General features: G+C 41.0%; 1 protein-coding gene across 1 annotated transcript in view; it reads left to right on the plus strand.

Moving 5' to 3' along the window:
- Positions 1-14,257, plus strand: part of LOC146009203 (septin-2A) — a 97,444-nt gene that overhangs the window by 8,070 nt on the left and 75,117 nt on the right. The window contains exons 2-5 of the mRNA XM_083149335.1: positions 7,824-7,875; positions 8,660-8,759; positions 9,243-9,329; positions 12,888-13,011. Of these exons, the coding sequence (XP_083005461.1) occupies positions 7,849-7,875; positions 8,660-8,759; positions 9,243-9,329; positions 12,888-13,011 (338 nt within the window). The 5' untranslated portion in view covers positions 7,824-7,848. The remainder of the gene's footprint in view (positions 1-7,823; positions 7,876-8,659; positions 8,760-9,242; positions 9,330-12,887; positions 13,012-14,257) is intronic.

Here is a 14,257-nt window from a genome sequence, read left to right on the forward strand (position 1 = left end):
AAATGAAAAACTCATGTCGACTGTTTCAGTGTTAAAAGTTTCCAGTGTCAACTTTGTACATGTCGACACACTATATCACACCCCTACAAAGGAATACACACAGTCCCATAGCGCTTTACTGTCAACAAGTAAAATTAACTAATTTAATCTGCATGCTTTCTCAAACAAAATGCAGAAGCTTTAGTTGCACACATTTACAAATCTCTGAAAGCTATCTGCATGGTCCTATCCAGTCAGAGTACATATATCATTGTCATTATGAAGGGTTTTTTTTTTTTTTTAAATTGAGACAATTTAGCTCACTGACTAAGGTCTACATGACGCTTGTGACTAGCCATGAGGGTGCACTTAATGCACATCTAAAGGCCCCCATACACTATGCGATTTAGTCACGATTTCACCCGATTCAGATGGATCGGCCAGTGAAATCGGGCCAAATCGCAGGTATAGACACCCGGTCCGACCCAATGCGCGGTCCCGTGCGCATCGGGTCAGAGTCGGGAGGTCGGACCGGCTGCACATAAGATTTGCTAAATCTTATGTGCAGCCGGGCAGGGGACACAGGCGGCGGATGCTGGCGAGGGAGATGGGCAGGGGGATCCGGAGCAGGGAGCTGTCAATGCTGTCCGGTGGAGGGAGCGGGGGGGGGGGGGCGCTTCTAGTAGCGCAGAGGCAGCGGACGCTGCGGGGGACACAGGCGGCAGTAACGTAGAGGCAGGCAGGGGGAGCCGGGAGCTGTCAGCGCTGGAGAAAAAAAAAAGCCCATACAATGAATGGGCAGACTGTCATTGGCTGAGCGCTCTCTCAGCCAGTCATCAATTGGCTGAGAGAGCGCTCAGCCAATCACAGGCCGCCCATTCATTGTATGGGCTTTTTTTTTCTCCAGCGCTGACAGCTCCCGGCTTCCCCTGCCTGCCTCTACGTTACTGCCGCCTGTGTCCCCCGCAGCGTCCGCTGCCTCTGGGCTACTAGCAGCGCCCCCCAGTTACCTCGCAGCATCCTCCACCCGCCACCTGGATGTCCCTTGCCCCCCTGCTCCCTCCACCTTGTAGCTCCCCGGGAGTTGCAAATGATACATCGCATGCGATGTATCATTTGCAAAACTTGGCACATCAGTGCCTAATCGTGTGTCCCCCTCCCGGGGAGCTGCAGGGGGAAATCAGGTCCGACTTGTCCTTAGGACAAGTCGGACTAATGTATGGGGGCCTTTAGCTCTCTCTATCCTAAGGTGCAAGCAGAAATTTGCATTAGCTAGTGCTGCCGGTACTAGTTGCTGTGTTACCATGGGCAGTAATTGTGTACTGAAACTCTAGGTACTTAACCTCGCAGATATGGCTTATGAGAGAATCATTGAATTGTTCCTGACACTTATGGCAGTATTCAATGAGAATACTTGGCATGTGCAGCGAATCCTGTTTAGGATTCGCTGCACAGTCGCTGTGTTCAAGAGGGCTGGAGCATTCGCTGCCAGCCCTCCCTGTCACCGTATTCAATGCCGCAGGGGCTCGCTTTTATGTGTAAAATATATATATATATATATATATATATATTTAAATTAAATATATATTCATGTGCTTTAAGCACATGAATAAAAATAGCATGCCCCTTCACATAATAAAATTCCTGATTTTTTTTTTACACCAAATTTAAAAAAAGAAAAACTTTATTTTATAAGTTCACATTCCAGTTCACCATAAAAAGATGGCGATTGCTACACGGTGACACACAGCGAAAATCTCTTTGAAAGCAATTCGCCATCTGATCAATGAATACACTCATGGCGAATCACATTGAAAAACCACAGCGAATTGCGGTGACTATCAGACGGCGAATTGTCCGTCATTCACTGTTCGCCGTCGGCAAATATTGCACGTTGAATAGGGTGAATAACTTTTCCAGTAAAAAGATTCACCTTACAGCACGAAAATAGCACATATGCGCCGTAGAACATGGCGAATCAGCCTCATTGAATACTGCCCATTGCCTGGCATCTAAAGCCCCACCATAAGTTCCATGTCTAATTGAATTATCCCTTTTAAGCAATTGTAACTATCAATAGTTGTCTGACAGCAGCGAGATGGGGATATTTTGTATTCCTTGTCTAGGATAGAGCCATTCTCCTGATAGTCGAGTATACTTTACATTGCCTTGGCATTCTGCAGCCGGCCAGTACAGCCTAATTACAGAAAATAACATACTGTCTTAGCAGTTCTCACAACAATCATGTTGTTTTTGTGAGAAGCTATTTTTGCGATTCTCACATTAGCAAACATGGCGCTTCCTATACATATCTGAATTTGAGCACACGTTTGATACTTTACAATTAACATGCAAAATGGAATAACAGCAGTGATACATTTTCTCTTGTAGCAGTACCCTACTAACTCTAGCTTTTAACTCTTTAAATGTTCCATGTTTTAACGGCCACAGAGACCAGGAAAGTCACACTCGGACATTAATGAGAAAGTTTACTTCTTGTTTCCTGGAACAACTGCAGGAAATGATCCTTATCCCTTTTAATTTTTTTCTTCTGTCCTCGTGCTTTCCTGCATGTGTGTAGTTGTGGCTTGCGTGGTTGGTACAGTACGTAAAAATGAGGTCATTTGCAGCTGATACTGTCTCTGATGCGGAGAGTGACTCATACAGGTGGTACGCAAGTACAGTGTGTATTGGACAACGTATGTCCGAGCATGGGCTCCCAAGAGAGCCTGCCTCATACCTCATTGTATTCTTTGTATGAACATACAAGTGGGAAAACACCCTGTAAAAAAGAGTTTGACATTAAATAGTGTACATTTTCTACTGTTTTTTATTAACACTAACTCTCCTGGTGGGTATGGGTCATAGTGTCGGCATGAGCCAAGGTAGACACCTGAAAAGGCATATGTCGACATGTCAATAGATCCACACAAGCATTAGGTTGACAGTCAAAAGCTGGTCATGGGGCGGAGGTTTCACTTTTTTTATACCGAATGTCAACATGGACACTAAAAAAGTGTGCCGCCTCCCCTCACTGCGCTCGCTGTCAACCTACCCCTTGTTGACCTTCCCATGGGACGACCTTGGCTCATGTTGACCTTCAATGGTTGACCCAATGCATGTCGACCTTAATGCTGACGACCTAACTACCTTATACCCTCCTGCTATATCTTCTTAAATAACACTGGAAATATCACATCTACTGTAGATTTCTTTTTCTGTGCAAAACATTTTTATAAATTAGATTTTCCCACTTTTTTATGTAATGTCAAATAACTCAAGTATTACAGTAACTTCTAATCTACTTTGTCTTTTGTAGATATTTATGAAGATGTTTTGTTTGCTCTCTCTCCTCTCACTTGCGGGACTAGCAATGTACAGACTCCTTCCATCTGATATCGTTGCCTTTTCCGGTTGGCACTTGTTGCTGATTTCCATGTGGTGGTTATCTCTGTAATGCCCACTATTGTTCACTCTGATGTGACCGCATCTTCTGCCTCACATTGAGCAACACGTCTTCAGCCATACTGACTGGACTTTTGTACTTGGGATGATTCCTCACTTCAGTAATATTGGTTATTAGGAGATGTTGAGGTTTGCCCCATCATTGATCAATGATTCCTTCATCTTGCTTTGTCAGGGCTTCCTCCTTTCCACCTTTATTGTTTTATAACTTCTATAAATACACCCTTTGTGACAAAAGCCAATATTTTTTTTTGTTTCATCAGTCCACCGCTCTTTGTTGAAAGATGTTTCTGGCTAATTGAGGTATTATATTGCATGCTTACTTCTTTGTTGCATATCATTTTTGCATACTTTGCAATCCTTTGGAATCTACTTTTTATTGATCCTTTTACCGTCAATAAATCAGTGCTGCTTTCCATATCTGATCAGTTCCATTAAAGCTTTGCCCTCAGCAGTTCTTCATGACTTACTTTATGATGCTTGTGTGGAATTTCTAAGCTGAAAGTGTTTTAAGCTTTTCAGTGCTTTGTGACACCCACACATTACTTTTTTACTGATTTCCATTTGCGCATGTATTTGTATTTTATGCAGGCATACCATATGCAGTCCAGATGGAAAGCGGTTGTTGCCAAAGCACATACAACATTTTTTAAATCTAGATGTACAAAAAGTGCGCTAAAACACAATTGCGTTAAACTTACCTGATGAAAATTATAGTAAACTGCATTCCTAGGTGCCAGTGTACTACAGCAGGGGTGGGGAACTTCAGGCCCCCCGTAGCCGGTCTGAGTGGCCCTCCCAACCGCCTAGCGGCTTTGCCGGGAGTCAAGTACAGGGGAATTCTCGCGATTGGTCCGTAGTTCTCACAAGATTCCTCTTAATCAACAGCAGCCGTAGACTGTCAGTCCTATTCAGTGGCAGCCACCGGAGCGTGGGACGGCTAAAGCAGGACAATTTGTATGAGAAATTTTTACATATGGCCCCCGGAGGGTTTTTTCCCCATACAAACGGCCCTTGGCACAAAAAAGCTTCCCCACCCCTGGTCTATAGGCTTGTCACCATGATTACTGGTCTGCTTAGTGAATAATTACGTTGGGGCCTACTTTCCTATTTTGCAAACTGGCCCAGGAAATATTTTATATATCAAAATCACAGGTCCAGATGAAAATGACTATTGTGTAAATGCCAACATATCTATTCATTTCACCTTTACTCCTAGACTAAAGACTTCAATGTCGCTTGCCTTCTGTAAAATGATTTCCTTTTGCATGCAGAAACAGGCTCCATTATACCATGCATGCATCTCTCCATCACTTGAATACCGTGGAATGAAAGCTTGGCTTTATATTTGGGCTCTGTAAAAGGCATACCAGTGAGCCTGGCCTATCTGGTAGGGAATTTCCAGATTTGCACAATGTCTGCTATTCAGGAATGCAATTCCCCATCAGCAGATGCCTACTATACAGGGCTAATCCATATATAGTACTGAACAGCTTGATTAAATTTGCCGTGAGTTAGCGCCATAAAGCAGATCCCAGAGCTATTGATTTCAGCACACTGTTCTATCTGTACTCGCTACTTAGACAGGGTGGGAGTTTAGTTGGAGAACCCGCATTTTCTGAGTGCCCTGCCATGATGCTGTTTGTGCTGTGCTAGGGCAGAACACAGCGCCGCAAACCTATTTTTGTTGGATTTCTGCTCTAACACTAGGAGGGCTGGATGCAGAAATCCTTCTGTCCTGCGTACCCGCGCGCTGAATTGAATAGGACCGGAAGAGGCTTCCCAACAATAATCAGCTTGCGTTAAGTTGAGTCGAACCCCATGTTTGCTAAAACAATCACATGATCTCACAAATTGACATTATTGCTGTGGGTGGAATGTTGTTTTTTTTTTTTGTTGCGGAAATTCCATTTTAATTTCATTAGTTTTCCATTCCTTTTTCATATGTTCATTATGCATGAAAAGCTGTAGGAAAATGCAGCGGTGTTCCTACTAGATCCTGAGCAGTCACAATATGTGATTCTTGACCCGCATTTAGTTGGATAGTGCTGTGTGTAAAGCTTTGTATCTGCTTGCTGTGCACATTCCTGTGCGGTCTTATAGTTCTGTCTGAGCAGGGAGCCTATAAGATTGAAATTGCCTCACGTAGAGAACTGTTATCCTTGCTGAGCTCCAGCGTAACTTATTTTTATTAATTTTTCCTTAAGTCCCATAATTAGACGGCTTCTCTTACCCAGAAGGCCTCATTTCTTTTCTTTACTCTGATATATGACAGGAAATGATATTCCGCAGTCTGGGATTCCTGCTGAGCTGGGATTGCAGAGCTACTAAGCTATCTGGGTGCATGCACTGAATGTGCCTGTACAATTATTCTGTACACTTACAACATTCCCCAATCCATATACAAGTTATTTTGTTTATTCTGAAAGTAAGGGGTAGATTTATGAAACACTGATAAGGGAGGAGAAGTGGTACTTTATCACCGGCCAATCAGCTCCTAACAGTCCCTTTTTAACCCCAGCCTGTAACTTAACAGTCAGGAGCTGATTGGACGGTGATAAAGTACCAGGCACTTTATCACTTCTCCCTTATCACTGCTGCATACATCTACCCCGAAGTGTCCCGTACCAGACCTTTAACCTTCTACATCATAACTATGTGGCAGTATAAGGCTTCTTCAGAAAAAATTTGATGACCTATTTTTAGGTACTACATTCTTTTAATTATTAAAGTAATATTGTCTAGTTTAAGCAATAGTATAAGTGAATTCAATAGAGTATAGTAATGTATACAAAATATGACCGCCTTTTATTGTATGTACAGTACAGTCGGTATGTAATGTCCTTCAGCAGATGAAAATGCCCTTTATGTAAACACTGGATCTGCTGTGCCAGGCACTTCATAGACCGATACTCACATATTCATCCCTTGCACTATTGTAAGGTTTACATAGGACCGTACCCTTTGCTCAGTACACCTTAACGCATCAAAATTGGATCTACATTACATATGTGATATGTATTTTCATAATAAATTATCTATTTGTTCAGTACATTGGCTTACCATTCATCTCAACATGCTCCTGACCTGATAGTGTTTGCAGAACCCCACAGGATCACAGTATTATTATTCTAAACTGCTGCTGAACTTGCTTTTTATATGTTCACATTTCTGATTTCCTTATGGAACTAAGCCAGGCCCTGAAGCTCATTAGAAGGTCACCCAGTCCGAGTTATCCATCTTGTTGTTGTTTTTTTTTTTTTACATTACTTCCATATGGTGTTTATTGCTTTGTCTTCTGGAGAATAGCAAATACATATATCATATAGGCTTTGAAATATAAGACAATATTCCTTTACTTTCTCGAAAGAAGATTGCAGTTATATTTTATTATAATTTTGCTGTAGATGAACCCCAATAAAGAGTCTCCTGAAAGCTTGTAGAGTAGTAAGTGATGTCAGAAGTCTCTGCAAGTTGAAGTCCAGTGCAGCCAGTGATTTTACACAGTGAAGTAGATAAGTAGTCTAGAGTAGCCAGGGATAAGCAGGGCCCATCATGTAATCCAAGTCAGGGCATGGGGTCAAACTGAACACTGTGATGCCATGAACTGGATGATAGCAGAAAGTTAAATCAGGCTGAACTTTTGTTTTTGTTACATATTCTATTTTTTATGCTGAATTCCTGTTTGTGATATTACATTTAGCTGTGGTTATGACTTCTGCATCCATAACTGCTAGTTGTTAGCTGGTCGCCATTTGCGATTTATTCACACATTTTTTTTTTCACATTTAGCGTGATTATTTTTAAAGCCAAGTCGGACACATGCAGCAATAAATACCTTTTGTTTTCTTACAAATTTCAGTACGGAACAGGGAACACTTTCTGACCGTATTGTTCCACATAAAGATTACATACACTAATTATTGTTAAGGTCGGTGAATTACGTATCACTTCTAACTGGTGTCAGTCTTCCCAATTTGCAGCAAACATTTGCATCCCTGTGATTGTGAACCATGTCTCTGCACAGTCTTGCGTGAGAATGTAGACCTGGTGCATTGCTTGCGTGCCCTCACTCAGGAAAGTGTCCTTTAGCAGGTTCTTCTGAGACCAGTTACTTTCTCCTTTGCTGTGAGTTAGAAACATAGAATTTGACGGCAGATTAGAACCATTTGGCCCATCTAGTCTGCCCATCCGGTGTCTTTGTGATAGTTCTTCACTACCAACTGACTGTGTCCCCAATATGCATGTCGTTCACATTTATTAGAAGGCTTTTTGACATCCTTTATATTAACTGACCTGCCTTTTTACATTTTTCCACATATTCTGCTTCTACATTATTCTCAGCCTATACTGACTCTGTATTGATATGTGTTTTTTAGATTTAAGGCTTCCAAGTGATACACTATGTCACAAACTGGAGAGAAGGTCAAGGTAGGTGCTATTTTAATAATACTTGTCAGTTTTATGCCAGTATTATAAATACTTTGGCTTCCAGAGAACTTTATTTATTTATTTATTTATTTACAGTCTCTTATATAGCGCAGCAGATTCCGTTGCACTTTACAATTGTAGACAGCGATAAAACAAACCGGGTAACAACAGACCGATTTGGAGGTAGGAGGGCCCTGCTGTAAGCTTACAATCTATAGGGATATAGAAGGGAAACACAAGGACAGGCACCAGTAATAGCATAGCAGCCCCACCAAGTTACAAGTCCAGAAGGGAAGCTATATAATACATAAGTGCCTCAGAGGGTTATGCGTGTAGAACTTAAATATAATAGACTTGCCTGAAGAGGTGAGTTTTCAGGGAATGCTTGAAAGTTTGGAGGCTAGTGGAGAGTCTTATTGCGGGGGGAAGGGCATTCCATAAGATGGGAGCAGCCCGCTGAAAGTCCTGTAATAGTGAATGGGAGCTAGTGATCCGTGCAGAAGAGAGACACAATTCTTGTGCAGAGCGGAGTGGTCGAGATGGGAGATATTTTGTGATAAGTAGAGAGATATATGCTGGTGCAGTATGGTTAATAGCTATATATGCTAGTAAAAGTGTTTTATATTGAATACGGTAAGATACAGGTAACCAATGGAGGGACTGGCAGACCATATGGTCTCCTATGCATGCATGTCCTCCAGCAATTGTCATACTTTTGTTACACTTGTCTGTTACACAAGTTTATGGGTGCAGTTTTACAGAACTCTACTTCCATTCCTCCTAGTTTTCTGACTCTGCCGGATATGTGGGATTTGCCAACCTACCCAACCAGGTGCACAGGAAGTCTGTCAAGAAAGGTTTTGAATTCACTCTCATGGTAGTCGGTAAGTTACCGGGCAAACACCCCACCACCCTTCACAAGTACTACTTTTATCTATGTTGCTCACAATTTGCTGTAGATTTATTTAAATTGTTTGCTTTTGTATTCTCATTCCCTGATACACCAGGCTTCTAGATATAAATGTTATCCTTTTAAACCCATTGGCACTGCCCCCCAGTATCCACTAATGTCCGCAGCCCTCATTTATTTATAGATAGTGTAGCTGTTTTAGTTGTACAGTATGACTTTTAGCCTTATAGTGAATGGGGCCTCTGGTCTGTCCAAAACCAGCTAGGCATTTTGTGGGCTTGGTGTACATATATGCAAATTTCCCACATACCAAAGCAACAATACATAAGAGGATTCATTGATGCATACAAGTGCCTCTATATGCCTTTTATTTATGCAGGCACAGTTTATCAAGTGTAAATATGTTTTAGAATAAATGACATACATTATCTATCTTTATTTTCTTCTTTGCTTGCAGGAGAGTCTGGATTGGGAAAATCTACTTTGATTAACAGTTTGTTCCTCACTGACCTCTACCCTGAGCGGTACATACCGGGAGCTGCAGGTAGTCACTGTGAACGGATTATCTCCTGAATATTTGTGCGCCTTTCTTTCCCTTACATAATTCATAGTTGTGCATCATTAAGAGCACTTGTTGGCTTGACACTATTGTCTATTATTATCATGCACTGATATAAAGAGTGCACGCTGGTAATAGTTATCTCAGCAGTGTAAACAAATCTGCAAAGTTCTAACTGTACAGAGAGAAAAGGGGAATTTTGTTTGGAATCATGTTAAAATGCTTTCCATGTTTTTATTATGTGTGAATGAGCTCATCAACCATTTATTGGACACCAAGAATTTTCTGATAAAGTCAGAATTCAGACAGTTTTAATAGCAAAAGGGTAACTAAATGTGAAAAGGGACTGTGCATGTATGAAGGGTGCAGATAAAATGTTCTTTTACATTTGTCAATTATAGTAACATGCAATTGAACATAAAATGCATAATACAACTTTGCTTCTAGAACAGAACTTGAATTAAATATTAGTGCCCACTCTATTATGTACAAATGCTTAGTTAAATTAATCAACCAACCAATCATGTGAAGAAACTCCAATACTTAAAAGCATGCAGCCATGATCAGGGGGTTCAGGTGTTGTTCAAACCACTAAGTGACTGACCTTAAAAAAATTGTTAGTGTAAAGGGGTGTACGCCCTGTCACTGCTGGAGATTAGCCGGCAGCCATCCCCCCAGCAGCAGCCCGTGTGTACAGTCGAATAGACCCTGCAGGTCTAGTTAAAATATAATTGCTCGCATTGTAGGCGGGCCGTACACCGCTATTGCCCACTGTGTATATGCGGGGTGATTCCAGGAAACCTTCTAAGCAATTTTTATGCTGTAGTAAAAATCACTTAGAGGAATCACCCCTTGTGTACACCCCTTGGGACATGGTGGTTTGATCATCTCAGCAATGGCTGATACGTTTTGAGTTTTTACACACTGCATACTTTTTACCGTTTACAGAGAATTGTGTACAAAAAATTCTGAGATTGCCAGTTCTTTCTGCAAAAATGTGTTCTTAACGAACATGGTCAGAGTTTCTTTGGCCTATTGTCAGCTTGAACTAAATAGCCATGCCTTATAACAGTGGTATACAGTAGAGCACACCTTGATGTAGAGGGCTACAGCAGCAGAAGTACAATAACTGGAAACTGAGGCCACAGTGGAACAGAGTCTCCAAAGCTGTAATGCTGAATACTGGGAACATGTTGACTGTTTTGATGAATCTCAATTTCTGCTGCAAATCTGTGAATGAAGGGTTCATAATTGGGCATTAACAGCATATATCCATGGCTGGGGGTGATGTAATGGTGTTGAGAATGTTTTCTTGGCACACTTAGGAAATACTGAATGAGCATTGTTTACATGCCACGGCCTCTTTGTTAATGTTGACCAAGTATTTCATTTTATACCCACAGTCTACCCATCAGCAGATGGCTACTGGCAGCAGGATATTGTGCCATGTCACATAGAGCACAGCCTGTCTCCATGAATCTGACAGTTTTTACATTACAGAATAACATTATATGAAATTACATTTATATTATAACATAGATAATAATTATTTTTTATATATATATATATATATATATATATATATATATATATATATATATATATATAAAAAGTAGAAGGTTAATCCCCAAATCACAATCTGCAAATAACACAGGCTTGAAATGAACAAGCAAATAATGTCTGAGGTGTAAGATGACAAAGCTTACATAGCACAACTAAGGGTATGATCTGTTATTTCCTTTAAACTCTAAATATTTATCATTTATTTTCCTGCTTTCTGTGGTTGCTTGCATCATGTCCTTTTGTTTGAATTCACTGTATTATGATTTACTATTTATTTACAGTTTTTTTTTATATAGCGCGGCATATTCTGTCGCTCTTTCCAATTGGATGGAACAAAACATAGTGTAAAACAGGCTGCAGTGCATTTCCTTTCCTATCCACTCCATAGTATACAAAAGGCTGTGGTGTATTGCCTTTCCTATCCCTATCCACTCTGTAATGTGCATTACCCTGTATGGTTTTAAATTGCCGGGAGGTGTCCTAAAAATGTGGGTCCTGTCAGTAGCAGGTCTGTTTCATGGTGTCTACAGACACCGGTACCTCTGATGTGTCTGCATCAATGCTAGCGTGAGAGCAACCCTGGTACCAATCATTCTATGCCAGTAGTGATCCCAAACATGTCCTTAAAACAATCATATATAACCATCTTATACTGGAGCATCCATGAGAATCTTTTGGTTTTATACAGATTTGCATATAACCATTGTCAATAGCATCTATTGGCTTTTGAGAGCCGATTCAATTGTTTTAGTCCATGGCTACTACTAGGAGGTGCAAAACAAAGCAATTCAATCGTTGCTTTGTTTAGATGTCCAGTAGCCATGGGGTTGGCATTTTCTCTTGCAGCCTCCTGTGATACAAGAAAAAACGTGCACTAAGTTGGCACTTACAGCATTTAAATGGGGGGGGGGGGGGGGTTTGGAAGCCCAAAGCAGGACTTTGGAAGGTTCAAACCCTATCTGTGGCATGGGCGATATGCATGCATGATCAAACATAATTGAATCCTAACAATTGTTTGGGCATTTATACTTTCCCATGTAGACATGAAATATAGACCCCAAAAAATTGAATTGGTCCTTAATGTAGTGGTCTGGGGAACAGGGCTAAATTACCCGAGTAAAAATGAAATTTTGGGGGGTAATGGACGGCTGCGCTGCCGAAAACACAGCCGGGCATGCATATGAATCTAGATGCATGCCCGGCTGTGTCTCGGCAGCACGACCATCCATTACCCCCAGGAATTTAATTTCATTGCAAACAGAATCTATATATAGAGCATACATATCAAATCTAAATATATAGATTATATATGCATGCCTGGCTGTGTGTGTTAAGGTACTGTGTTCTAGGACCTGACACAGTGCAGTGCGTCAGCCCTTGTGTATAACATGTTTCCCTGTGTGATGTCCCGGGCCCCGCCTCCAAGTCCGACCGCTTCTTCAGTAGCGTCGACTAGTTGCTGCACCAAATGGGCAGCGCTCAGTCTGTACTGCTGCTGCGGTGCTGAGTTTCTTTGCCTGGTTATAGGCTCCTGTCAAGGTATACCCATCTCTAGTCTAGGGAAAAACATTTGCACAGACTATCACTATATCATCTTGAAATACTGACACTTATAGTTGCCTTTACGTCACATTATCAATGGCAGCCATTGAGGAAGATAATTACCATGTACGGTTGTGGTTGGTACATATTTTGTACCACACAGCCATACATGGTAATCATCACCATCATCATCAATTGCTGCCAGCCTGTGTACCGTACTAGCAGGATATATCATCAGTTTGTGGGGGGTACAGTGTGTATTATAATTAAATGATTTCCTTCCTTTCTAATCAAGGCGGTAACATCCGTGTATCTAAATATATTTTGGGGTAAAAGGTAAAAAAAGGTTCCCTGACCCCTACCCTAATGGCATAATCCCATCAGAATAGTTATAGTTACCATAATGAAGCTTACACTCTTTTATCATTTATCCTATAGAAAAAATTGAACGAACGGTTCAGATTGAAGCCTCCACTGTGGAGATTGAGGAACGTGGTGTGAAGCTTCGCTTGACTGTAGTGGACACTCCAGGTTATGGTGATGCAATAAACAGCCAGGACTGGTAGGTGTGTGTGTGTGTGTGTGTGTGTGTGTGTGTATGATTGTAATATGTTGCCATAGAAGTGCTTAATTTACTATGCTCCCATTATTTGATCACCAAGTATGCTTCCATTGCTTTGTGACCATGTACAGTGTTATTTTCTGGCTTTCCCGGTATATCCAGTGACTTTAAATTCTTCTTCTGTAAATACTCCAAGATCACAGTGTAAAATGAAAGAGCAATGTGGAATAAACATATGATCATGTATTATACTAATAAGCCTGCTCGAAGCTAATGCTAGTTTGCTACCTTCTGATTGCCTCTTGTGTGAGAGAGAAAGAGATGTAGTTTCACTCGCTACCAACAGATGGCAGTACTTTGAAAATACACAAACAGACCCTAGACATATATACAGATGATGATATTTCTTAGCATCTCTGTTTATGCCACATGGTGCACTCTTTTATATTCATGTACCCTACTAGGACACATTTAACACCTGTTTTTTTTTTTTACCATTTCCATTTTATATGTCATAAATATTAATTTTGAAATATAGTTTGAGAAGGATCAGTACAATATATGTAAGGTCAGTGAACCCTGTGAATTGGAAGAATATTTGGGATTTTGCCTGTATTAGCCTCTTCCTTTTTATGCCCCTGTAGAAGTTGCATGAAGCACTTTGTGGCTCTGGCAGAATAAAGGTTAAATTGTGATACATGTGGCTTACAGTGGGTAGGTACAGAGCGATGTGTAAAGGTCCCCCTTTCCTTCCGTTGCCGTCGTGCCCCTGCAGGAGCTCCCGGCCAGATTATTGTGTTTCAAGCCGCTTTTCCTGTTGATTGTGTGCTAATTCAACTTGTTTATTCCATTGAAATGTTTCTGGCTGCCCCTGCTTGGATCTTTGTGACCATGTACAGGTCACATGCATCGACTCTAATATTGAATCTGGAGCCACGGCGTGGATCTCTTATCACTGAGTTTGTTCTGGAACACTTGTTGCTTTTAAACAAAACTGAATTCCATCAACTGTAATCTGATTTACTGGCGTGGGATTGTAAAACTAACTTCCCTAATGTGTATTGTGCAGAGGGAATCTTGATCACCCTGCGGTCCTGATGTGAGAGCTTTCATGAATTATCACAAACATTACTTATTTTCAGTTCCCTGTGTTTTCATTGAGCTGTCTCTTTTCTTGCTCTTGTAACTGTTTTACTTTTGTGTTACAATTATGCAGTTTTTTTTTTCTTTTAAAAAAGAGCTCTTT

This window comes from Crinia signifera, chromosome 1, assembly GCF_055691185.1.
Source record: "Crinia signifera chromosome 1, ASM5569118v1, whole genome shotgun sequence".
NCBI lineage: Eukaryota > Metazoa > Chordata > Amphibia > Anura > Myobatrachidae > Crinia > Crinia signifera.